This window comes from Topomyia yanbarensis, chromosome 3 (assembly GCF_030247195.1).
Source record: "Topomyia yanbarensis strain Yona2022 chromosome 3, ASM3024719v1, whole genome shotgun sequence".
Lineage (NCBI taxonomy): Eukaryota > Metazoa > Arthropoda > Insecta > Diptera > Culicidae > Topomyia > Topomyia yanbarensis.
The window spans coordinates 112,439,250-112,466,673 of record NC_080672.1 but is presented as its reverse complement, the minus strand read 5'-3'; the positions used below and the strand labels follow the sequence as shown (position 1 = coordinate 112,466,673).

Below are 27,424 nucleotides of genomic sequence, written 5' to 3'. Positions count from 1 at the left end.
TCTTACGAAAATTATATTACCCCCTTGTGTATATGTATAGCTAATCAATATGTAATCCCCTAGTTTTAAGTAATTTAAAATGTAAAACAAAACAAAATTGGCACCTTTAAGCTAACGCAAACCTGCCTTATCAAATAAACGAATTGAAAAAAAAAAAAAACATCGAGGTTTACTACCAGAATGTTGGTGGCTTAAATTCATCAACGGACAGCTATTTGCTCGCGACCACGGGTTGTTGTTACGACGTTATCGCCTTGACCGAGACGTGGCTCGACGAGCTCCGAGCAAGTGTGGATATCAGTGGAACTTACCGATCGCAATCTGTTCCTGTGTGTTGTGTATTTTCCACCTGACAGAATTCGTGATTCCAGCCTGATCGATGTATGTCTTTCCTCTGTTTCTTTTATCGCCCCGATCGCCGCCCCGTCTGATGATATTGTTATACTGGGCGACTTCAACTTACCTGGCTTGTCGTGGTGCCAGGCAAGTAATGGTTTTCTACGATTGGATATCGAAAAATCTGCGCTTATTAACAATGCCAGTTGTATTTTGGACAACTACAGCATTGCAACTTAATAATGCCACCAATGAGAATGGAGGCACATTGGACCTCTGCTTTGTAAGAGCCCGGGACTACGCTCCGTACTGCTGCACTGCACCGACTCCTTTAGTCAAGCAGGTGCGTTATCATCCCCCACTACGACGTCTCAAGCTCTATCGTCTACGATTTTAAAAACGCTGACTACGACAGCATCGTTAGCACGCTGTTGGATATAAACTGGGGCGAAAATTTTAACAATGACGACGCGAACGAAGCAGCGATGACGTTTTCTAGTATTCTTAACTATCTTATCGACCGCCATGTGCCTAAACGAACAATTAGTACCGATGAACACCCTCCCTGGCAATCAACCGTCCTTAGACGTTTAAAATCTGCCAAACGAGCTGCATTTAAAAAATTCTCAAAGCATAAGACACTTGCATTACGAAATCACTACTTTCAACTCAACCACGAATACAAACAGCAAAGCAGACGCGCCTTTTTTAGACACCAACGAAACGTCGAGCGTCAACTGAAATCCAAGCCCAAGTCGTTCTGGAAGTATGTTAACGAGCAGCGAAAAGAATCCGGTTTGCCATCTTGTATGTCGTTTAATGGAGTTTTAGGCACTGACACTAAGGAAATTTGCCAACTGTTCTCCGACAAATTTTCAAGCGTTTTTTCCAACGAGCGCCTGCCACCACAACAAGTCGCTGCCGCCGCCAATTTGACTCCTTCTCTAGGACGAACCATCAACCGAATTTGTGTCGATAATGCTGCCATTCTTGCAGCAAAAGCCAAACTGAAAGCATCTTGTTCCCCGGGTCCAGATGGTGTCCCTCGATTTTTGTCAAAAAGTGCATCAGCGGGCTTCTTGAACTACGTCGGCGAGTCTTCGAGCTATCACTCACTACAGGTACATTCCCTTCCTGCTGGAAAGCAGCGCACATGTTTCCAGTTCATAAAAAAGGAAACAAATCGAACATTGACTATTATCGGGGAATCTCGTGTTTAAGTGCCGTATCAAAACTGTTCGAGCTGGTTGTGTTAGTTGTGTTTTTTTTCACTTCAATCACTACATTGCAGATGACCAATACGGTTTCATGCCTAAACGATCGACATCGACAAACCTGCTCTCGTTCATAACATATGTAATGGATGGATTCGCTGACGGATTGCAAACCGATGCTATTTACATGGATCTATCTGCGGCCTTCGACAAAATCAACCATGACATCGCAATAGCGAAGCTGCACAAACTCGGGATTCATGGACAACTTCTGCGCTGGTTTCGTTCCTACCTCGACGGAATTCAACTCTAAATCAGCATTCAAGACTGTCTATCTGCACCATTCTTCGCTACATCCGGCATCCCACAAGGAAGCCATCTCGGTCCAGTAATATTTCTTCTCTACTTTAATGACGTCAATATCACATTACAAAGACCCCGCCTTTCTTTCGCCGACGACATGAACATTTTTCAACAAATACGGGATAAAACCGATGCCGAGCTTCTTCAGAGGGAATTGGACAGCTATAGTACGTGGTGTGATCTAAACAGAATGGTTTTAAACCCGAGCAAATGCTCCATCGTTACGTTCACGCGGAAACGCCATCCGACTCAGTTTAACTACCATTTCTTCGGCTCGAGTATTCCAAGACACTCTCACATCAAAGATCTCGGAGTCATGATTTCGGCACTAACATTCAAACCACATACTTCATACATCGTGGATAAGACCTCACGACAACTTGGGTTCATCTTCCGAATAGCGAAAAACTTCAGGGACGTATATTGTCTTAAATCGCTTTACTGTGCGTTGGTCCGCTCAACGTTAGAATATTGTTCGGCTGTTTGGAATTCGTACTACCAGAACGGGATTGACAGAATCGAGGCTGTTCAACGCAGGTTCATACGCTTCGCCCTTCGGCATCTCCCATGGCGAAACAGATTTCAGCTGCCGAGCTATGAAAACCGTTGCAAGCTAGTACACCTCGATACACTCAGCATTCGGAGGGACTACTCTCGAGCCTTGTTCGTCTCGGACTTACTCTCTGCCAGAGTGGATTGCCCTACAATCGTCGGACGTCTGGATCTTCAAGCCCGCGTTCGAGCTCTACGTAATAACTCTCTTCTGCGAGTTCCGTTCAGGAGAACCAACTATGGTTGCCAGAGCGCTGTTACCGGACTCCAGCAAATTTTTAACAGTGTGGCGACGGCCTTTGACTTCAACCGGACGCGGAATGCGATAAAAGCGAAAATGTTGGCAATTTTAAAATGTAATTAGTTCAAGAAACCACCATTGGGGCCAAGGGGCCTGTTGGTGAAGGTAATAAACAAAAACATAAAAACACACACACACATATGTACACATACAGACATTTGCCGAACTCGACGAACCGAGTCGAATGGAATAAGAGACTCAGCCCTCCGGTTAAAAAGTCGGTTTTCAGAGTGATTGCATAGCCTTTCTATAGGAGAAATGCAAAAATTGTTGGCGAAGGAAAAGATTTTTAAATTTGATTCTTTAAAGTGGTTTTTATAGCACTGACAGGGGCTAATTTGTGTGTCAAAGAAAATATTCTCCGGGGGAGATATTTTTGTTTCATTTGGTCCTGGTTACTTGCACAAAGCTGCACAAATTAATCCACGAATCGAATGCTAATAATCACCTTCTCTCTCGGTGTTGACATACATCTTATAAGATTGGTGGACTTGCTGAAACCAACTGAAATCACAATTCTCTCTCAAAAACTGCATGATAGAATGATGATCTTGACTCATAACTTGCTACGTATGCATGTGCATACATTCTTGATAACATAGTTTTCTGCATATCGCTGCTAGTCACATTACGTACATTTTTTACGCAGAAGTTTTGCGAGTTCTTTTTCGTCTAATGATGAATATAATAGAATATTAAAATTGAAGCTTGCTTGAAATGTAATTAGTGAACCAGACTCTTATGGTTAAGTGAGTCCGAGACATACGTTTATATCTTCGTAAATTAAATACATGCTCTAACATTGCTGAATTCATCTCTGGATGAGAAAGTTATAGGTTGATAGTCATTGATCTATAGTTCGGTTTTGAATCACTACGAAATAAAATATATTCCCATCCCTAAAACGGATAGTTGGGTAAAATGTAAAATTTAACCGTTTCGTTTTGCTTAAATAATCAAAGGAAAAAAACATGCATATGGTTTTTTCTTTGTTATATCAAATCCACCGATCTCAAATTGCAACTGTGTGTTGTATGTAACCCGTATGTATTAAAAGTTCTACCATGCACAAGAGTTTAGGGATTATACCTAATAAACCCAAAAATCTATCCTCTATTGTATTTCAAACTGTTGAATTATGTACCCTACCCATGATTAGTGGGAGAGAAGATAATACGACAACGCTATTCCCTAAACAACCCTTATGTAGCGGTAGAGTCGAACCACACCAATTAGGACCCTTTGATATTCCGGATAGGATTTAGATACTGGAACAACAAATTATAAAAGTTTCAACTGCTAAATCAAAATGAGACAAGCACACATTAGTAACAAATGTTGAATGATACTTTTCGGACAGTCGATGTCTGTCAAGCCCGCAACAACAACATAATTAACAAAGTCACTCACCTGGAAAAATTGGTCGCAAACTGGTTGTAGATGAAAACTTTGTGATGAAACGGCCGCGCCAGCCCCTTGTTGGCTAGCCGTATCAGATCAGTCTTGTTGCGGGGAAAGCGAACCCGTTCGTCCAGCTCGTACGTGGGCACTACGAACGCCATCTGCTGGCCGCCGTGGTGCGGTTTCCGATTTCTCAGAAATTTGTCTAGGTGTTCGGCAAAATTTACACTAGGAATAATGTCGACATCGGTCAGGAATACGTACATATTTTGGCAACCTTTTCGAGCAACGTTCCGCAGATGGTTCTGCGGGTAAGGGTTTTTAATACGCCACTTATTGGTGTCAGCTTTGCGCAGTTTGATCAGATCGTTTAACGTTGCTTCTGGTTTGGCACAATCGAACTTGGTGAAGTCACCCACATGTACGCTCTTCAGGTGGGTCGGGGTTCGGTCCTTGGGCAGGGCCAAATGAAAGCTGACCCGCTCACGAATCGTTTTGAAGCAATTTCTCAGATAGGATAGATAAATTTGCAGTAGATATAGTTCATCGTTTCCGGCTGCAAAAATTGCAGCGGAAATGGGACCGGACCAGTGATGCGACACCTGAACCAATGAGTAGATTTTTTCCAGTGAACTTTGCGTCGCCAAGCAGACACTGTACTTCTCCCCCAGTTCCGGATATTTTTCGCCGATCACAGCGAAATCGAAGAACTTGTACAGTCTTCTCGAGTCCCACCGTCCCAGCCGTAGGTCCAGTCCGGAGAATACCGCTTTGTCGGTATTGTTGGTGAGCGATTCGGCCAGAACATACTCGAGGCAGGTGGCCGGTGTGAGGATCGGGGCTCGTGGAACCAGCGAAGCACCGTCATCGACATTGGCACTGTACTGACTGTTGCAGTCGCCGTTATGTAGCAGCCGTACGGTCAGGAACACATTAGACAATGTCAGTGCCAGAACGCTTGCTATACTCAGATTCCAGAGGCGGCATGTCTGCGGGAGAATGGAACGATAAAATTCTTATTAACACTATGGCTGTAGGAATGTTTGCTGAACAGAAACATACAGTAACAATTATAGTATTAAACAACGCACCTTGCAAAAATGCTGTTTTAGATAAATAAGAAGATAGGGATTTCGAAGAGTTCTTTTCAAGGGGTTACACCACTATAGAATTAATAAAAATGAAAAAAAAAAAATATTGGTCTAAAACATGCTTTAGATTTTTGGAAATGATATACCAAAAAGGCGACAATAATAAATAAATGTTCAAATTTTCAATTCTGTCGCAACTTCTTTTATATACAGGATCTGGCACTCGAAGTGTAACCAATTGAAAAGGGCCATAAAGTTGGTTCGGAGAATTATTTTTATTAACTTCAAAGTACATAATATGAGAAAATAATTCAAAATTCAGAATCAATTCAATTTTCCTTGCCTATGTCTTTGAGGAGGTCAAAAACGAGTTGTAATATGACATGTCGGTATTTTAACCCACTCACGGAGACTGAATTTCTTCAGCGTCGCGTATTTTACTTAGGATCTTGCAGTCCAAAATGACCTAAACAGAATTATACGGTCGATTCGCGTCTGGTGAATTCGAGAGCTTGGTCGAAATTAAGTTTGGAACATTGGTTTTCTGCCATTCTTGGTGCACTTGCGCTTTGTGAGACCCGAGTCTTGTCGAAACGTCCATGGTCTGCGACGAAAATGTTTGTCTGCCCACGGCTTCGAAGCAGCCTCCAGAACACCTTCTAGATAATATTCGCATTTACTTTGACGCCAGGGTCTAACAAATTATTTGTGGCAGGTGCTGCCTCCTAGTGACCAACTGATGTCTGAAATTCTCGTATGAATGCGCGGTCAAGAAAACTTTATCGTTTTGAGAGTTTACGAATTGTTTAATTTGAATACTTTTTTTCGCCAGAAAACACGATGTTCGGAATTTGACCGCTTTCGGTCAACGAAGCAACTCCTTCGCTCTCTCAAGTCTAGAATTTAGAATTTGTATCTTCAGTTCATTTTTCAATATTAGTCGATTGCTGAGGTGAGTTATTTAAAGTTCGTTAGCCATTTGATTGGCACTTCGTCTTGAATTTCACTCAAGTCGCTTTTCGAACCATCTCACGTGACGTTGCAGTCTTTTGATGACCACCTCCATGGCGCACAGTGATCACCTTCCATACAAAAGTCGGACAAAACCTCAAAAGTGGCCCGAATTTGATGAAAACTTCACATTACGGTAATTTTGTGACGTTGAATTCATATTTGATATTTATTTTTTGTTTTTTAAATCCTCAAAATTTTGGCGCTTAGGATGGTTCGAAAATTCAACATTTACGAATATAAAGTGCACTATTTCCGAAAATTCATTTTCAAAAAATTAGGTTCGGTAAATTTTTTAGCAGAATACACATTTTTTCAAATGTTGATAATGATAAGACACATCTATAAATTATATTGCGAACCCTGGGTAGTCAAAGGCTACCATGCGTCTCCTTCAGACGTATCATGAAAATCACCTTTTTTCATACCTCGGGGCAGAAAGGGGCAAAACAAGATATTCATTTTCGGAAAGTACACTAATTTTCAAGTATAATGAACAACAAGCGATCTTTCGGAACCGTTTCAAAAAAAAGTACAGCAACTTTGAACATTAAACTATTGCTCGATTTATTATTTGTTTTTCATGTCTGAACGAAAAGAAAGGCGTGTATCGACTAAATCGAATGGCAGCTATAAGTCCAGCGAATAACCTTTCAAATGAAATCAGTTTGACCCCAATCGGAATCGTAACTAACAAGATATAGTCATTTGAATAACTTAGGTTTGAAAAGAGTTTTTCTCAAAATTCATCATCTATTTCACCTTTAAAGTTCTCTAAAAAACTGAACTCTCGTCTTCGGGACTTAATATTTTGAGAAGACTCTATTCAACCTGTTAAGAAACAGAAAAAAAGTTAAATCACGAATAATCTAAAATAAAATTTTGAGGTTTTGTCCGGCTAGGCGACACTGTATGGCGTTTTGCGATACTACCGGTATTTTTTCATCGAGTTGTGTGTGTGTGTTTTTAAAATAAGTTACAAAAAGCTTCAAAAGCCTGTCTTGTAGTGTATTGGCACTGTGTGGCACTGACGATTCACGTTCGTGCCTAACCACTAAAACAAACCTTACTCTTTACGCCCTTCTTCCCCACGGAGCTATGTCAAGGTACTACTTCGGAGGTGGGGGGATTTGTTGTGCTTTCGTCGCATCTCTTTCTTCTGCTCTATCTCGGAGCCTCACTTGGTTCATGAAATGGCTCGACCTTTGAGCTTTAATATAACTCTCGACTCTTCTCTTGCTTCAGGGCTCCATCCATTACATCGCCGTTTAGCTCACGTCCCCGTGATTCGTCGAGGTGCTGATTCTTTGAGTCGTTTCGTTCCTGTTTGCATAAGCATAAGCAGAAAAGCATAAGCATAAGAGATCGCCCATAGTTGCTACTCCGTTATTGACCAGAACCGAATTAGGTTGCAAAATGTTCATTGGAACAACATGCTTGGGAATAACATGATGAGCCACATTGTACAATCTATTCTGATCCCTGCATGCTGATCAATACCAACGCCGGCTACGTCCGAATGCAGATCTTCTGGGAAAGGAAGGAATGTTAGTCCGATACATGTTGCTACTAGAGATCGAGGAATCCTCTGCATCTCCACATGTATCACGGGAAGGGGAGAGTTGTTAGTAAATGTGTCAATAGCGTTATCATGTAATAATTGCTCTGGGCAGCCGACTGCCGAGAATTTGGGAAATTTATTTGTTGTATTAATACGATTAGAAAAATGAGCTCCTTGAACTCCAGATAGCCGGCTATAAGGAGCACTGCTTATATTTTTAATAACATTCAATCACGCGACGAATTTGTTCGTGGTTTCTATCGTGTCGGTGCTGATTTTACCCGGCGATCGTTTGAATAAAATGCGGAAGGGTACAGGGTCCAGGACTCGCTCCAAGCAAGCAATCCGACCTGCAAAGCACTAGGTAGTAGTTTATTTAGTCCTCGAGAACACGATCGCTCGAAAAAGATGATCCTGTTTAGTTTCCGGTTCCTTCCAAACTCTGGGCAGCCGGCCACCGAGAGTATCCCACGTTTACCAAACAAAAGCAATTCCAACCCCACACACCCGACCGTGGGAGTACCGCCTAGAAAAGCCAATCCTATCCGCGTAATGGGCCGGATCACTATCTATTGCGACATTGTTTAGACTAATTTTGCAATTCCTTCCCTACGATATATTTTTGGGTTGCTAACTACCGAGTGATAACACTTTATACAGACAGAGCCATGCTAGCTCGAGATGTTATAAATCTACGAAAGTATTTCCTATTTTCCTCATTGGATTGTTTGTGAAATACACGTATACGAACGATTATATCGAACATTGAAGGGAAATACAGAGGATAGCCAACCCGATGCACGGGCCTGTTACCAATAACGGAACCTGAAATCAGATTCACCAAAACAGACGCGGCGAACCCTCAGTACGCATCGACCTGCGATCATCGACACCAGTCAAATCAAAGTCCCATTGGATCCAACCCCCGATCAACAATTCGTCTTTACGGTATTGTCTTCCCGGCCAGATCCGCTCGCACCCCCTCACTCTGCCACCACCAGCAGAAGGCCAACAGCACCCAGTCGTCGCCTGTCCAAGGACCAAACGTTTTCAATAGAGCCATACTCGCGTGGGGGCATAAGATAGAATTGAACGCTAACCAATGAACATGACAGAAAAACACTTATTCTTCGTGCGGACATAACTGAAGGTAATTGCCCCGATCCCTCTCGCGAATTGTCAATTCTCAAACATTATACATGATTGAAGTCATCATTCCACTTAAATAAGGCCATGTGTTTTCCCTAAGCACATTGAATGCTCTGTGGATCAGTTCCCCCGTTGGTAAAACAAACCCCAAACAAACATAGAAATTAGTTTGCTCACTCCAAACAAAAGTTGGCCGACCGGCGGATACGTGTTCCCTTACAGTCCCATCACATCAACGAACGCCCAAAATTTACATGCGACAAAATATCTGCAATCCCGAATATAAAAGAATCAAAACCTCTACTCATTTGCAATAAAATAAGAAAGCAAAAAAAAACAGTTGAATATCCAAGGCGGCCCATTTTCAAAGATAGTACCGCCGATGAAACACCCAATAAAAAAAAATAGGTGACAAGGGACGCGGACGAAATTAGCTGAGCACCGATCGGATGGTTTACCACCTATTTTTCGGGTGAAGATTTTTGGGGCGACACCTGGTAGTCGCAAGTCGCTGGTGAAACACCAATTATTTGATTATGCCAAGTTTTCTTATCGCCGTATCTTCTCACTTTTCGGACCGAACTCTATTCTCCGAAAAACCATTTTTCACTATTTTTGGAATGTACACTGTGTTGCTAGACGTTTTCTATGCACTTTTACTGTCCTTGCATCGGGAATCGACGACCCGTAATGCGAGGAAAAGATTTTTTTTCATTTGCCGAAATTAGATTTTCACACTGTCACCACTCGCGTCAGTCGAAAAATGCTTTTATAAGCCACTTCACTTTATATTATCGTTCAATTGCACCGTTATTCACACTTTCGATAACCGGAAGGCAGTAAACTGTGCCGTAAATGATTAAAATTAACCGACGCGAAGGGAGCTCTACGAGAGTCAACCGCTCGCGACGAAGATGCACACTCGAATCGCTCTTTGAGTCGTTTAGTTCCTGTTTGAGTGATTTATCCACCTCCCAGCCTTCTCACGATCTATTTGGATAGTCCTAGATGATGAACTCATCCTACTCCAACCGATAGTTTCCCGACGGAGGAATTTCTCCCGACACCGATACCCGCCAATTTAGCTCTCAGTTTTATCGAGATCAACTCGGATATTAAGCTACTCCGACTAAGAGTTCCCCGGCAACGGAATTTCTCTCGGTACCGGTGTTTGTTTCGCGAGCCAATAAGCTTCCCTTTTCGTCACGATTCTGTCGGGTAGTCCACGACGACGAATCTACCCTACCGAGAATTTTCCGGCGGTAGATAGCTCCCGATACCGATGTTCGTTTCCGTGGGACATTTAGCTCCCTATTTAGTCCCGATCTACTCGATGTAGTTCCTGGCGAGCCAGCCAGTAGGTGCTCAGGTCCATCCAGCGATTCCGGTGAAGTCTGACGTTCGGTTCGCAGGCATCACGAAGCCCCGAACCCGGTTCTACGTCGCGTACTACTCAACTGGTCTCCGGCGGTGGACCTAGTCTACACCGTCGGAGAGTTCCCCGGCGGCGGAATGCCTCCCGGAATCCGATTTGTGCCTTCACGGCGGCGTTCTAGCCAATGGCGCTGCTTTTCTGGTCTCTTCGCCACTTCCTCTGTAGCTCGGAGAGTATACTCGTGTTGACAGCGTTCCAGATATTCTCAGTGTGGACCATCTCGACGATATTGTCCACTGTTGCATCAGGCATACACCTTCGGGTTTCTTCAAATCTAGGGCATTCGAAAATTCCGTATTCCGGTGGTTCTCACACGTCCACACACTTCGGGCAAATGGGTGACCAAGCATGTCCAAACCGATGCAGGTACTTCCGGAAGCATCCGTGCCCGGACAAAAACTACTTCAAATGGAAGTTCATCTCTCCATGCTTCCTATGCATCCATACCGATACATTTGGGATGAGTCGGTGAGTCCTCCTTCCTTTCTCCGCGTTGTCCCACATTTCCTGCCACTTAGCCAACAAGTCCGCGTGGACCAGTTTCCTTTCATTACGTGCATGTTTCCGCTGGTACCATTCCACGTCCTCAGTCAGAGTGATACAGATGCGAATCATCTCGGTAATTACGCATACCGTCTCCGACGATATCGTGCTGTACGCACTCGCGACATGAACAGCCATTAGGCGAAAGGTACTTGTCAACTTCGTTCGGTTCCGTTTTGAGTCGCTGACCAGCACTACCTCGGTCTTGTGGTGAGTCAGCTGCAACTTGACATAAGCCAGGAGCGGACCCAGAAAAACATCGGAGGGGGTCCAAAATTTCAATTTTCAAATGCTAATTGTACAATACGTAATGTGTAATACCCTCATTTAATTAAAATCAGTTTTGGTGGTCTAATCTGGGGTGACATTGCGCATCTCGAAACGAAACGTTTATTGTATGCAAGATTGTATGAAAAAGTCGATTCGAAATGGTTCTATAATGTCGCCCCTGGTTTAGAATGATTTTCAATTTAAAACGAATTTAAAATAGAAACAATTTTAAAATTTGTCAAGAAGTTAACAATTTGGGGGGGGGGGTCCGGACCCCCAAGACCAGGTTTGCCTATTATCTCTGCCGTTAACATCTCCACCTCCTCAAGGGTCTCGCTGGTTATCATCAGGACAACATCATCTGCAAAGACGATCTCAATTGCCCTGGGTAGTTCCACGGCTAACACCCCGTTGTACATTACATTCCAAAGCGTTGGGACGAGTATGGAGCCCTGAGGTATATTTGTTTCGTAGACCACTACTCTGTTCTGGAAGTAACTTTTCAGAATCTTGCACAAGACCCTCCACGATAATTTTCAGTTTGACGGCGCACATTTCGACTGTCGTCATTGGACCCTTGATCCTGGCCAAAACGACACGGTAAGCTTTACCCCAAGGGTCAACGTCCACTTCTCTACACAGCTCCTTGTAGCAGGTGGACTTGCTTTGCACTATCTCGTGTTTAAAAGCGGCCCAGGCCGCCCGGAATGTTACCTTACGAAGGATGTTGAGCCTTTCGTTCCACCAGTACGCCGGATGCCGGTAGTTCGTCGGCTCCATTTTCCTCGGCATTGTTACATCACATGCCCTCGTTACTCTTTTCGACAGCTCATCGGCGCTCGGTATTGGAGTGACGCTGTCAACACGAAGTGCTTCCACAAAAAGGTCCTTGTCGAAGTCTTTCATTTTCCACTTTTGCTCGCCAGTTCCGCGTTACAGTACAATTTCGTCGAGCAATGGTGTAGTGGATCGCCTGGTCTTTAGATGTGTATTGCTCACTAACTCGCCATTTCATGTTATCCGACAGCGAAGAACTGAAAAATGTTATGTCGATGATGGATTCCCAGCCGTCTTTACGGAATGTGCTAGCGGAACCTTCATTGCACAGCTTTACGTCCAGCTTCGCCAGGGCTTCCAACAAGCTGTAACCTCTTGGGTTGGTCACTCTGCTACCCCACTACATGGCCCAAGCGTTAAGGTCCCCTCCTATAACAACCGGCGTTCGTCCAACTAACAAGTCGGATAGTGCGTCCAGCATCCGATTGTACTGCTCTGGTGTCTATCTTGGGGGAGCATAACAGTTACAGACAAATACGCCGCCAATCCTGCCGATCACGAAGCCTTCGTGAGTATTATCCACCATCTCTTGTACAGGAAAACCGCCCAATACTTGGATTGCTGCCATCCCGGCACTATCCACCACCCAGTTACAGTTATCGGAAGGAGTACGATGTGACTCTACAATCATTGCAACGTCGCACTTCATTTCTGTTGTTGACTGCCACAACAGTTGCAGTGCAATGTCGCAGTTCAGTTCCCTTGTGCCATTTAGAACCACTTCCTCGTTGAGCTTCCGACTTGTTCGCGAACTAATCGGTGTAGTCCCCTACGATGGATCTAGCCTACTCCGACGAAGAGTTCCCCGGCGGAAGAAGTTCGAAAGCGAACCAATCAGCCGGGAGCCGAGGTCAGTTCGGCGAATCCTGTAGAGTAGGGCGTCCGATTTGCTGGAGCCCCCGGTGCAACTGGAGGTATCTCGTCGCGATCTACGCAGTCTAGTTCCCGGCGGTAAATCTGACTGTACGCTGACGAAGAGTTCCCGGCGTAAGAAGTTCTCCCGATTCTTCTTTGTTTTCAGTACCACAACTTCTTGAGCCCTTTGGCTCCGTGACCGGTGCCATTTAGCGCCACAACTCCTTTAAGCCCTTTAGTTCTCTTCTTGTGCCATTTAGCACTACTTCCTTGATGAGCCATTCAGCTCCTCGACTTGTTCGCGAACTACTCGTTCTAGTCCCCGACGATGGACCTGACCTAATCCGACGGAGAGTTCCCCGGCGAGAGAAGTTCTTACGAAACCAAGCCAATCAGCTAGGTTCCGCAAATTCGGTGAAGCTGGGCGTCCGGTTCACTGGTGCCCCGATGACACGCGACTGGTGGTGTCTCGTCGCGGTCTACTCAGTCTAGTCCTCAGCGGTGAATCTAGCTTTTGCTGACAGAGAGTTCCATGGCGATAAAAGTTCTCCTAATACCGATTTGGTTTTCACTATATTTCTATCAGAACAACCGGTAGCGTTTCAACGATTCAATCTCGGTGCTCTGTTGCAGCTCCCTGGCGGTGATTGCTCTCCCGAAACCGTTGCTCGATGTTCATCACACCGTTCACACCGTTCCGGTCATGATCCACATCATAACTCTGTTTACTGCATTCCATGTCTTTACGTCGCTTGTCATTCGGTAGGCTACATTATCCGGGTTGATGTCCGATCCTCCTGTTTTAAGTAGCTTCCTGCACGTCGCTTCGAACCTCGGATATTCAAAGACCACACGCTCCGGTGTCTCCTAGACGTTCGTACACTATTTCCGGTTTTCCCCCGTTCATCCAGCTCTCGATCGCATCTATTGTCTCCGTCACCGACACCTTCATTTCTTCATGTGTCACCGTTAGTGAAACGTCGTCCACGATACCCACGCTTTTCACATTACCGGGCAACTGCAGTGTTAATACCCAATCGTACATCCCGTTTTAAAGAGTTGGAACGAGAATGGAACGCCCGCAGCGACTTGCATTGCCTTCTGCCCTTTGTTCGGCTTGTACGGTACTTTACTCTGGAAGGGGCTCTTTAGGATCTGGCTCATTCTTCTGTACAGTGCTGCGGCATTGGCTTATACAAGGCTGGTTGGCCGGTGACTTCCCTGACTTTGGCAGCAAAATCAGCTTCAGTACCTTCCACATTTCGGGGAAATTGCCATCATCTAAAGACCTCAGCAGCCAGAATCGCAGTTTTCAGCGCCATGGTTGGTATCCCATCCGAACGAGGGTTTTTCTTTGATTTTAGTCACATCGACGCTTCTAACTAACTAACTAACTAACGACGAGCTGTTAGTCGCTTGCCACTCGGCTGTGTTAGCTCCTTCTTCTTCGCCGTAGGGTGTCGGTGACCAGGTAGTTGAATCGTGCTTCGGGAGGAGACCGTCAACGATTATCTTTAGCTTACACGGGCATATTGCAGCTGGCGTCGACGGGCCCCTTACCTTCGTTATGACGACTCAGTACGCGTCCCCCAGGGATTGGCATCTACTTCTCAGCACAGCTACTTATGGCAAACTGGCTCGCTAAGCTTGATCTCCCGTTTTAAAGAGTCCCTACCTTTTCGAAACTTCGCTTGCGCTCCTCTCTCACTTTTCGATCTTGCTTTATGAGCCCGCCTTGTGGCTCTTAGACAAGCAGCGTGTAGCGTACTGAACTACTCATTGAATCAGTAAGCTGCACGCCGTGTACTGTATGGCTCCAGTTTTCATGGCATTGTAACGTCACAAGCCGTCACAATTCTTATTGTTAGATCAGCCGCATCAACATACCTGATTCCGCTATTCGCCAATTTTTCAAATTTTTTAAAAAAATTTCGGGTCAGGGGGGTTTGTTTCCAAAGCGCCCCCCCCCCTCCCCCACTACTTTTACCTCTCCCGAGAAGGCTTCCGTTTTTCTTTCATCTATTGTTCCTTTTTTTGTTTATTTGTATATGAAGCATTCATCTGACATATATTGTCTTAATGAATAAAAAACTTAAAACTAATTGTCACGAACAACATTAAAAAGGTCAAGTAGTCGCTGATGAAAGACCTTGGACGACACATTAAAATTGAATAGTTCTGCAATTTCGTTGAACCTCGTGCAAGCAAATCGAAGCGGATCATGCTGACCATATTGCGTGTTGCGTGGTTCCAGGAACAGCAGATTACGGCGACGAAGAGGTCTCTCAGGAGCGTACACATTGAGCTGAGTCAACAAAGCAGGGCAGTCGATGTCGCCCGTGAGTAGTTTTGCGACAAATGATGCTTGTGAAGTGATCCGTCTTATGTGCAGTGGCTCGATTCTTAGCAACCGACAGCGGTCCTCGTATGGCGGTAAATTGATTGGGTCACGCCACGGCAGAAACCGCAGAGCGTACCTTATAAATTTACGTTGAACTCTCTCAAACCTCGCGATCCAATTAGCATGGTAAGGACACCATACAACAGCGTTATATTCCAGCAATGAGCGTACAAGTGAACAGTACAATGATCGTAAGCATAGAGGGTCTCGAAATTCTGCTGCAATTTTGAAGATAAACCCCAATTGTCGGTTTGCTTTTGACAGGATATCGTCGTAGTGAAGTCTAAAAGTCATTTCACGGTCCAGAGTGACGCCAAGATCTTTAATGTGCTCTACTCGTGTAAGAGGGCTTGCGCCAGCTTCGTAATCGTACACGATTGGCGAACTTTTCCGATGGAAAGAAATAATGCGCATTTTGCGATACTTAAACACATAAAGTTCTTTTTGCACCATACCTCGAACATATGCATATATTCTGTAGCTCCAAGCAGTCTGAAAGGCACTTGTTGATTTTGAAAATTTTCGTGTCATCCGCATAAAAGAAGCGACAGCCCGGTGGAAGCAGCGTAGATACGTCGTTTATAAAAAGCGAGAACAGCAACGGACCGAGGTTACTACCTTGTGGAACTCCGGATAGGTTTGAGAAAGATTCTGATGTTGTCGATCCAATTTGAACTTGTACAGAACGGTTCGTCAAGTATGACCTGAACCAAGCCACAGCCATCACTGATATACCGAGCAGTTCCAGTTTTTTAAGGAGAATCCCATGATCCACTCGATCAAATGCCGCCTTCAGATCGATGTACGTCGCATCGATTTGCCATCCTGAATCCATAGTCCGTAGGCAGTTCGAGGTAAACTGCATAAGATTAGTAGATACTGAGCGTTTTGGAAAAAAAACCATGCTGTTCACTATCTATATAACTCTTACAGCGAACGAACAGAGTGTCGTTCACAATTATTTCGAACAATTTTGAGCAGGCGCACAGAGAAGTGATTCCTCGGTAATTGGAAATATTACGCTTGTCGCCTTTTTTGAAAACTGGGAACAAGTGGGAAAACTTCCAGCGTGTAGGGAACTCACTTTGCTGAACCGAGAGATTGAACAGCCTAGCCAGTGGATTACAAAGAGCGACTGCATAGCGCTTTAGCACCGACGACGGAATACCATCAGGACAAGCAGCAAACGTTAGATTCAATTTGTGCATAGCAGACGCTACCATGTCTCCTGTTATATCTGGAATATTGAAATCAAATACATCACGAGGCGTCTCACACGTTGCTTCTTCTATCTGGATCGAAGTGGCGGAACAATCGAGGAATACTTGCTGAAAGTGCATCGCAAACAAATTACACTTCTCGCTTTCAGTGCAAGCAGTTGAATTTTCTAAAAACATGGAGCATGGTAAACCAGTTTCGTTTCTTTTTGAGTTGACAAACGACCAAAAAAGTTTTGGATTTCGACGATTCTCACCGGTGCGCTTAACATGACGATTGTACAGAAAATGGTTGTAGTGACGATACCGGTTGCTTGTGACGTTCAATTGTCGTTTAAAATATGGCGACCTGGAACTGCAATACTTTCGAAGAGCAGCAGATTGCGCTCGCTTGAGAGAGCGTAATCTTGGATTCGACCACGGTGGTTTTTGCGGAGGCATTTTAGGCGGAGCTACGTAGGAAACAGCATCCTGCACAGCGGCGCTGAAGTATTCCACTGCTTCATCAATAGTGGTGGCCGATTCAATAAAATCCCAATTGGTGATTAAGAGCGTATCTTTCAATGCGGCATAGTCGGCTCGACGAAAGTCCAGGGAATTCGAGATGGAAGGCTCTTCATAGACAATTTGAGTAGGCAAATTGAATGCAACACTAAGAGCAGGGTGATCAGCATCAAGATCAATCAGGGGCTCAATGGGTGCCGATACTGCAGTGACCGGAAAAGCGATATCATTTGCGAGAACGAGATCCAACAGGCGTTCGTTTCGATTCAATAATGAATTAATTTGGGTGAGCCCATGCAAATTAAACCCATCCAGGAGAGCGCCGTAAGCAGCCGGCATATGCGAAACCAGCGGGTCAATATACGGTGTGTCTCCCTCCGAGATACACCAGTGAAGATTCGACTGGTTATAGTCGCCAAATAGAATAGCAGGAGTGTGGGATTTAAATCGTGATGATATCGAGCCCAAAGATTCTACGTGTTCATTGATACTCACTGCGTCAAATCTTCGGTCGGGGGGGCAACTATAACACCGATACTGAGTGCGTTTTGTGGTATATCAACAACGACCCACAACTGTTCGAGCGTATTGGAGATGGTTGCGGGATCAATATAAGCGTTTAGTGTTGCCGACACTGCTATCAAAACGCCTCCGCCGCGAGTCTTACGGCTGTTCAAAGGGGACCGATCATTCCTAAAAACGGCGTATTGATGACCAAACAGCTGTGCGGAATATTCTTATATTTCTTCCTTTTGTTTTCGTTTCTTCCGCTTCGCCTACTGGCGTCCAATGATGCACCGACCACGGTCTTTTCCAACGTTCCGCTGGACGCTGGAGCCCTCCTCCTCACTCTTCTGCCTTTTCGGGTCCCCTTGCTCACCCGGCGTGTCACTCACTTTTTTCACCGAGCGAGTGACTCTTCGGTGTCACCTCAGTTTCTGTCGTCGCGTGTTCAACGGCTTCCATCAGAACATTTTCGGCTGATTCAGCTCTCATCAAGAGCGCCTTCTGCTCGCGTTCAGTAGCTGTTACGGCCGATTTGATACTCGTTACTAGCTGCTTCAGCTTGTGGGGTACATTGTGCTTGACCTTCACCAGCTCACCAACTCATAGAGCTCGGCGACCTTTTTACTTATAGGGGCTGTGGCAGAATATTTTGCCTGCCCTAACGTTTAGCGCCATACTTTCTTTTGCACCACGGTACCGCGCAGTAGAAATCCGCGTAGTAGGAGTCCGCGTTGGAGGAATCCGCGCAATAGGAGACCCGGCTGTATTAAGTTTGAACTCCATCGCTGCCCAATGTTTTGCGTTCACCTTTGGCAAAATACACTTATAAACATACTCAGAACTGCCATTTAGTCAATTTGTACCAGTGCGACAACTGCGCGAACGGTCTGACGTACTGAAATCATTCCAAATTTCTTACAGTTTATGCAAAATTAATTACTCCAACGACGTACGCAGGATTTTAGTTCTTGAATGATTATTTTTAAATAATCAAAATTATGTCGATTTTTATGTCATTTTCAGCGTTTGTTCACCAAAACGGGCACCATTTCACTAAAAATCAAGATATCCAAAAATCGCACATACGTCGCTTGCTATTATTGTATGTAATCAAAAATAAAAACTTAGTTTTAAGTCAAAAAATACCGAAAGTTCTATGCTATATTTTTTTTTTACCGAGAGTTGATTTCCAGCCGTTGGCACTTGTCAAAACTCTCACCAACGGGAAAATGCTGCATAACCACCATCTTGTGACAATATTTATTGATAATTTGAAAATATTTTTCGTGCTTCATAGTGGTGTAACACATAAACTAAAATAGTCTAACTGATGGATCAATCAGTCCACCCCAGACTGTTCTCCTGGTTTGATTAGTGGCTAGAGGTATTACTACAGACCCGCCTGATCACCTATTCGTCACTAACACAACGAAATAATCGACACAAGATGCTTCCTATTTCAATTTATATTAGGCTATGTTATTCAACTTAAATTAGTTCCGTTTTGTGTCCATAGCGAACAGTTGTAACGAACGTAATTAGTTAGGTTCCTTTCCTTATACTTCAATCGAACTAATCACGTATATTATGCCAGTTGTCCTAAATAAATATTAAAAGAAATAGCACGATAATTTAATCAAGAAAACTTTTAGTAGCCAAATTAGGCCTCTACGTATTTGGGAAGACGCTGTTTTGCTTCTGTACGCGATAAGAGAATGAGTGAAACTTTCAAGAAAATATACCTATATCTGGTAGATATAATGGGATTCGTATTCATAACAGAGAGAGAAAAAACATCTAGTCGAATCAAATAAAGAACCTATAGAGTGGGAAGCTACGGCAAAACAAGTGGATCTTCATTAACAAATAAATCAAGATTTTGTGCTATTTGTTTTACGAAGCACACGGAGCAAGAGAAAAATAGACCTAGACTGGGAGAATATGCTCGTAAAGTTCTTGAAAAGAAGTTGAATGGGAATCATCAAACGACAGAAGATGCGTAATTCTTTTACCCAAGTATTATTATGTCTGAATCTTATGGCCGTCAAATGAAGCAATGTTATAACAATTGTAGCAAATCAGGGTGAATTATGTTCTTATATAATCAACTACCCATGCTGCATGTTTAATTTGAAACCAATCAACTGTTACTGTTACACTCAATCAAACCATCTTCTGCTTCCTCATAGCACCTGAAAGATGCCTATTTTCGAGCTCAAAAGTACGAACTTGTTCGAATGTGTTTTTTTTCCATACTGTAATACGACAAAATTCCTTAACTCATTTGGATGGAAGGACTAATCCTTCGGCCACGGCTAATCAAAATTCAAGCAAACAGTTTGTCAAGGATGAACAAAAACCACAAAAAGATAGTTCCCATTTGTCACCCAGGAAAACAAATCACACCGAATAGCTGTTGGTAAAGTTTTCCAACTTAACTCGGTCTTGGGGTTGCACTCCTGACCGCCCGCCACCCCCCGACCAGACCATAACTATCAGACCGTCCGTCGGAAAAAACAGATTGCCAACGACAGAGTCATGACGGAACTGATCATCGTGGGATTACTCTGGCGCTTGATGAGACAAGGTTGGTTTACATGGTTCAGGATTTGTGTCATTTTTTGTTCTTCTGTGGAAATGAGGTGGGATGATAAAACTAGATGGTTACATTCCTGTTGGCGAGATTGAATACGTATTCGTATAACGCAAGTTGAATTCCAATTAGGGGAACCGGGGGTAAGTCAAACAACTTAAGCGTAATCATTTTTCTAAAATACCAATTTGTGCATAATCCTTGTTTGGACAATACTTAACAAGATATAATTTTCAACGTATTAAAAAATTGGTTTCATTGAAAATTATTGGTTACCATAAAATGGATAGCAATGACATTTTAAAAACACAGCGGATAAGACCGTCATCCTTTTCAACTTACATATTGTCTAATATTTTTATTAAAAATATATCATGTATGTGTGATAAAGTGTAATTATGTATATTTGAGTACATGTGAGGCGAATTTATGATTTCTGGAGTTTCCTCACGTGCCAAAAGGAAGATCATTCGAATGTGTAGTGTTATGAATAATTAGTTAGGGTGCAATTCGAAGGAGTAAGTTCTGCAAGCAGAATATATTCGCAGTTACAAGGATTCATTCACTTAGAAGTGACGCACGCCTCTCAGTAAGCTATCCGCTTTGTGTTATGATTTTTCGGAACTCAGTTGATTAGCAATCCGTCGGTCGGTGAAAATTGTTCTTCAATATCATTTCAGAGTCTCATATTAAATTAAAGTTTTTATTTCATTGTTCGCATTGAATCAAAAATTAACCCAACCATCTAAAGAGCTTGTCGCATTTAACTCGCCCAACAACTGTAGGTCTTACCCCAACCCGCAGTGGTCGGAAACCCCAAAAACGTGAACTCGATTCACTAGAGGCCAAACCATCGAATATATTCACAGGGTGTCCTTGGACGAATTGTTCGTAAGAATATTCCCCAAAACCTGATAAAAATTAAAATGAGGTATGGCTTACTACGATCGAACTAAAAAAATAGCTTTTTATACTGACGAGGTAGAAAGTTGGTGTCTTCGACAAAGTTTTAAAAAAGCTCATGCTGAAGAATTTTGTTGCACAACTTGAACTTGTAGGACTTAAGGTTATCGATTTATGAAGCGTTTTCTTTGGCAACCCTCTTAACTTTAGTTTGTTGCCTTTCTCATATAGAAAGGACATGCAATCGCTGTAAAAATTGGCAACGTAATCCCGGCCCGGAGGGCCGTGTGTCATATCCCATTCGACTCAGTTCGTCTGTATGTGTGTGTATGTATTTTCTAAACTCACTCATTTTTCTCAGAGATGGCTGAACCGAATCGCTCAAACTTAATTTCAAATGAACGGTATAACGCTCCCATAAACCGCTATTAAATTTTTGTCGATTGGACTTCCGGTTCCGGAGTTACGGGTTGAAAAGTGCGACCACACAGAAATTTTTGCCTTTCTCATATAGAAAGGATATGCAATCATTCTAAAAATCGTCAACCTAATCCCGGCCAATTTTTTTGCCGGCATAAGGCTTCTGGAGTTTCACAGGGGCGTAGCTAGGGGTGTATTTTTTACAATGGAGAAGACATTTACGTACTAGCCCAGTACACGTGCTATTAGTAGGTGCCAAGCTACCACACGGGGTGTACTGGGGGCGAGTCGGGCTCGAATGGTGACGCTGCCATTATTACCGACTAAACTCCATTGGGCTCAGCCATCGTTCCCCCAGGGACTACCTCTCGGTATTACTTCTGGGGGATGGCTGTACTTGATGTACTCATTAACTCTCGCTCACGCGTTCATACGTCCTGTATGAGGCTTATTTGGGTGCTCTCTCTATCGCACCTTGATTCACTCTCTAGCACTCCACATGATGCTGACTTTTGTGCTCACCTTTTTCGTTCCTTGCGAGGCTAACTTGTGCGCTCACCTTTTTCATTCCTTGCTAGGCTTACTTTCGTGCTAGCCTCTACCATACCATGTCAGGCTGACTTTTGTTCTCACCCTTCACATACCGTGTGAGACTGACTTGGATGCTCACCCTTTCACTCCTCTGCCACGCCACGAGGCATCGATAGCTAAGTCCCAACATACTACACTACGACCCTCCCATCTTGGCATGAGGCAGTCCACATATACGCCTATACACTCGCTCTTCTGCCTTGCTTCGGGGTGGCTGGGTTTACCCCTTACGCGGTTGCCAGTCGCTGCGCCAAACCTGCCTCAGCATGGACAGACCATTCACTCACTTTTTTGCGCTCGGCCTTTTACGCTTCCAACTAATCAATCACTAGTTAGTCGTGCCCATAGTCTGTTGCTCGGTGCGCTAAATTACCTGTAGCCTGCAAGCAATCTAGGTGGTTGCAGTCGAGACTGCGTTCCACTTCTCCACCGATTGACACATCCGCTGAATAAGGGTATCAGGGGTTGTGTCCCAGCCACAGACGTCAAACATTGCTCTTCTTTCGACGTCGAACCGAGGACATACGAACAGTATGTGTTCGGCAGTTTCGTCTACACCTGGGCAGGCTGGGACCTCCGCGTGCCCGAACCTGTGGAGGTACTGTCGGAAACAGCCATGGCCTGACAGGAATTGTGTCAGATGGAAGTGAACTTCCCCAAGGGGTCTTCCCACCCAGCTCGATATGTTAGGTATCAGCCGGTGGGTCCACCTACCTTTTGAGGAGTTATCCCACTCACGCTGCCATCTGACGACCGAGGTCACCTTGGTGCTCTCCAGTTTCTGTAGGTAACTGGTTACCCTCAGTGCTCTTGACCATGACGGGCCGCCGTACCTGAGGATAGATACGGCAACGCCTGCCAGTAACCTACGTCTACTGGCGCACACCTTTGAGCTGTTGGACATCATTCTCGATAGAGCCGCAACAGCAGTCGACGCTCTCTTGCATGTTTAGTCGACATGGCTGCCGAAGGTCAGCTTGTCGTCTATAATGACTCCGAGAGACTTCAGACTTCGCTGTGAAGTGATCGCGACTTCTCCCACATGGATAACTGCATGTTGTGCCGACTTGCGGTTGTTGACGATAACTACCTCCGTCTTATAATGAGCGAGCTCCAGGCCTCTCGCGCTCATCCATTCCTCCACCGTGCTGATCGCGTGTTCTGCGTTTAGTTCTACCTCAGGAATTGACTCCCCGTAGACCTCCAAGGTTACGTCGTCGGCAAAGCCGACGATCTTGATCCCAGGAGGAAACTTCAGTCTCAGAACCCCGCCATACATGAGGTTCCATAGCACCGGGCCAAGGATCGAGCCCTGCGAGACTCCGGCGGTAATCGGAACCCTTTTCTGACTGGCATCGGTCTCGTATAGCAGTACGCGGTTCTGGAAGTAACTTTCCAGGATCCGGTACAGACCCACCGGTAGGCTAAGCCGGTGTAACGAGAGCGCGATGGCATCCCAGCTTGCGCTGTTGAATACATTCTTCACGTCAAGTGTCACTAACGCTCAGTATCGAATACCTCGCCTTTTCCGTTGGATCGCTATCTCGGCAGTATTTATTACTAAGTTGAGAGCGTCCACTGTGGACTTACCCTTCCGAAAGCCAAACTGGTTGCTTGACAGGCTGTCCGGACCTTCCGCGTACGGGGTTAGCCTGTTGAGGATGATCCTCTCAAACAGTTTGCCAGTCGTGTCGATCAGACAGATTGGTCTGTACGCCGATGGGTCGGCTGGCGGCTTCCCGGGCTTCGGCAACAGCACCAATTTCTGCCTTTTCCATCTATCGGGGAAACGGCACTCGTCAAGGCATCTCTGCATAGCTAGCCTGAACATGTTCGGGTTCGCTATGATCGCTGCCTTGAGAGCGTTGTTTGGAACTCCATCCGGCCCTGGAGCTTTGTTCATTGCTAGGGATTTAGCCACTGCGAGTAGTTCTTCATTCGTCACTGGAGCCACCATTTCGGCCGTGCCCGCACTGTCTCGTAGTGCAGGTGGCCAAGGATTTGTGGCTCGAGACGGGAAGAGTACTTCGATAATCGTTGCCAACCGGTCCGGAGACCGTTCTGGGGGTGAAGAGCCCCCTTTGGTCTTGGCCATCACAATCCTGTAGACGTCACCACACGGATTCGCGTTGGCACTCTCACACAGGTTGTCGAAACACGCTCTCTTGCTGCTTTTAATGGCCTTGTTAAGGGCCAATTTCGCAGCTCGAAACACTTCACAGCGGTTCTCTCTTGCATCCTCGGTGCGAGCTCGTTAGCATCCTACGTCTAGCTCTGAGGCAGGCTGACCGTAGAGCTGCAATCTCGGCACTCCACCAGTATACCGGACATCTGCCGTTTCTTGGCAGTGTTTTTCTCAACATAGTGGCGTCGCACGCGCGTGATAGAACAGCTACCAGCGCATCCCCGCTTAGACTGTCGGTGTTGGCCTCCAGTCCCAGGACCGCGGTGAAAGCTTCGCTGTCGAAGTGATTGGACTTCCACCCGCGTACCTGACAGGGATCTCCCGCCCTCGGATGCTGCACACCATAGTTGATCCTAAAGCGGATTGCTAAATGATCGCTATGGGTGTAACCTTCGTCTACCCTCCATTCCATGCCTGGAGCCAGACTCGGGCTGGCAAATGTAACGTCAATCCACGCCTCCACCCCGTTTCTACGGAATGTACTAGCGGAGCCATTATTAGCTAGCACAGTATCGAGTTTCGCAAGCGCCTCCATTAGCCTGCTATTTGTACAGCGGCTGCCCCAGTCCACTGCGCAAGCGTTAAAGTCTCCCGCTATGACTACCGGTTTCCGGCCCACTAGGTCCGACGAGAGCCTGTCGATCATCTGGTTGAACTGTTCTATTGGCCACCTTGGTGGAGCGTAGCAGCTGCAATAGAACACACCATTGATCTTGGCAATCGCAACACCCTCGGCGGAGGGGTGTATTACCTCCTGAACCGGGAACCGTCCCGTTGTACAGATTGTCACCATTCCAGACCCGTCCGACACCCAATTGCCGTTGCCGGCAGGGATGCTGTACGGGTCTGATAAGAGGGCGACATCTGTCCTCGACTCCGAGACCTACTGCCACAGCAACTGTTGGGCTGCTGCACAATGGTTAAGATTTAGCTGTGTGACGTTCACGGCTTCTTCTTATTTGCCTCATCGAAAGGACACGAAGGGCCGCCCATAACATGTTTATGGGCTTGCTTCTTAGCGGTGCAGATAAGGCACTTGTGCGCCTTAGTGCAACCCCGCTCCTTATGCCCCTCCTCGCCGCAGCGACGACATAGTTTGCTCCTGTCTATGCCCTTGCACTCGTAGGATTTATGACCGGACTCAAGGCACCGATAGCACCTATCCACTGAAGGCGGCTGGGGTATGCTAATTGGGCATACCGACCAGCCGATCTTCAGCTTACCTTTCTCGGTTACCTTTTTGGCATCCGCCTTCAGTAGCCTGAGGTAGGCTACTTGGGTGCCAGAGGGTCCATCTCTAAATCGCACAGAGGCCCGTTCGATTGTGACGTCGCATTGCTCCTTAACGGCTGCGACGACATCTTCTGCGGTCGTGAACTCGTCCAGATGCTTGCACTGGAGAGTCATTTCCGCCCCTAGCGACCTGACTTGGGCGCCTTCACCAAGGACCTCTTGGGCCAAGGCCTTGTACACTGCACTAGATTGTGCGCCTCGCTTCAGAACCAGAAGCATTTCTCCCGCGTTGGTGCGTCTCACGCTACGCACATCTTGCCCAAGGGCCGGCGTATTTGTCCTTGTCGGTTTTTAACCACAAGGCCTCGCCTCTGTCTTTGGCCTTCTTCGCAGGCCGCGGTACCTCCGGTGTCGGTGCCGGCTTCTTCTTGGTGACCAGCGTCCAGGGGTTTGGGCCCCCCTGCCCCGGTCGCGCCGGGTAGCTGGTACCATCGCTCTGCCCAGCGAGGTCACTCTCGACCTCGCTTACCCCGGCCAAACGGCGTTTGGCCTTAACGGTTGCACGCCGTGTGGTGTCGGTGTTTGCACCCTCGCCTGGCGACTTCCTAGGGCGCTTCGCGTTCGACGCCGTCTTACGATTGCCCTTGCCCTTGCTTTTTCCCTTCGAGGGGAACTCGGCCGCCGCTTCGAGCGACATGGCTGCTCCATAGAAGGTGAAGGCCACTGTTTGAGTGCCTGTATCGACCTTCTCTCTTCCCTCCCTCTTGGAGGCCACTGTCTGGGTTTCTCTGTCGGAATTCTCCCGACATTCCACCCTCTTGGCATAAGCCTGCTGTTTCTGTCTTGCGACACGAACAGTTTTCCGGAGTTCCAGGAGACACTGTTTTAACTCCTTGCTTATGTTTTGCTTTGCGCTAGTGAACTCAATTATTGAATCGAGTTGCTCCACCACTTTGCGCATCGCGGATAGTGGCCCGTCCAGTGCGTTGGTAGGGGTATTTCCTACCACTACTGGGGGGTCACTGGTGCTATCAGATGCAGCACTCGTCGCTCCACTACTCTCCCCATGGGGGGGGGACCTCGCCAAACCACCTCTAGCGAAGGGGTTTGGCACCTCTGTTTGTTTGTTTTTGTTTTTATTTGTCTCCATGTTTGAACCCACGAGTAGCGCGAGAATAAATGTCCGCCACGCCAGAGCTCCGCATTAACGTGGTAAGGGACGCTTACTGTGTGGGTTGCCCAGGTACCCCACAGGCTCCGTTAACGATCGAGCATCTTTTTCACCCCCTCGATCACTCATCCCTCGGCACGGGTCGCATCACGCCTGGGAATTGGGGTTATGACCTATCTTGCTTTACGTGGTGACCGCGGCCCAGATCATCACAACCATCCTCTTTTACCAGGGCTTTGGACCTGTAGCTCTGGTTCTCAATAGTTTCGTGTACGTATATTATTACAGACATGCTACTATTGAGATCCGTCATTCGCTAGCGGAGTTTAGCTAGGGGTTTTTTTTTTACAATGGAGAAGACTTTTATGTCCTAGCCCAGTACACGTGCTATTGGTAGGGTCCAATCTACCGCACGGGGTGCACTGGGAGTGTGTCGGACTCGAATGGTGACCAGCCATTAATACCGACTAAACTCCATTGGGCTCCGCCATCATTCCTCCCAGGAACTATCTCTCGGTATTACTTCTGGGGGGATGGCTGTACTAAATGTACTCATTCACTCTCACTCACGCGTTCATACGTCCTGTATGAGGCTTACTTGGGTGCTCTCTCAATCGCACTTTGATTCACTCTCAAACACTCCCACATGAGGCTGACTTTTGTGCTCACCTTTTACGTTCCATGCGAGGCTGACTTGTGTGCTCACCTTACTCATTCCTTGCTAGGATTACTTTTGTGCTCGCCCTACCCATACCATGTGAGGCTGACTTGGGTGCTCAC

The 27,424-nt window shown here is 45.8% G+C and overlaps 1 protein-coding gene across 1 annotated transcript in view; it reads right to left on the bottom strand.

The window, feature by feature from the left end:
• LOC131688550 (beta-1,4-glucuronyltransferase 1) overlaps positions 1 to 27,424 on the bottom strand; it is a 128,010-nt gene that overhangs the window by 96,414 nt on the left and 4,172 nt on the right. The window contains exon 2 of the mRNA XM_058972863.1: positions 4,177 to 5,156. Coding sequence (XP_058828846.1) covers positions 4,177 to 5,156 — 980 coding nt within the window. The remainder of the gene's footprint in view (positions 1 to 4,176; positions 5,157 to 27,424) is intronic.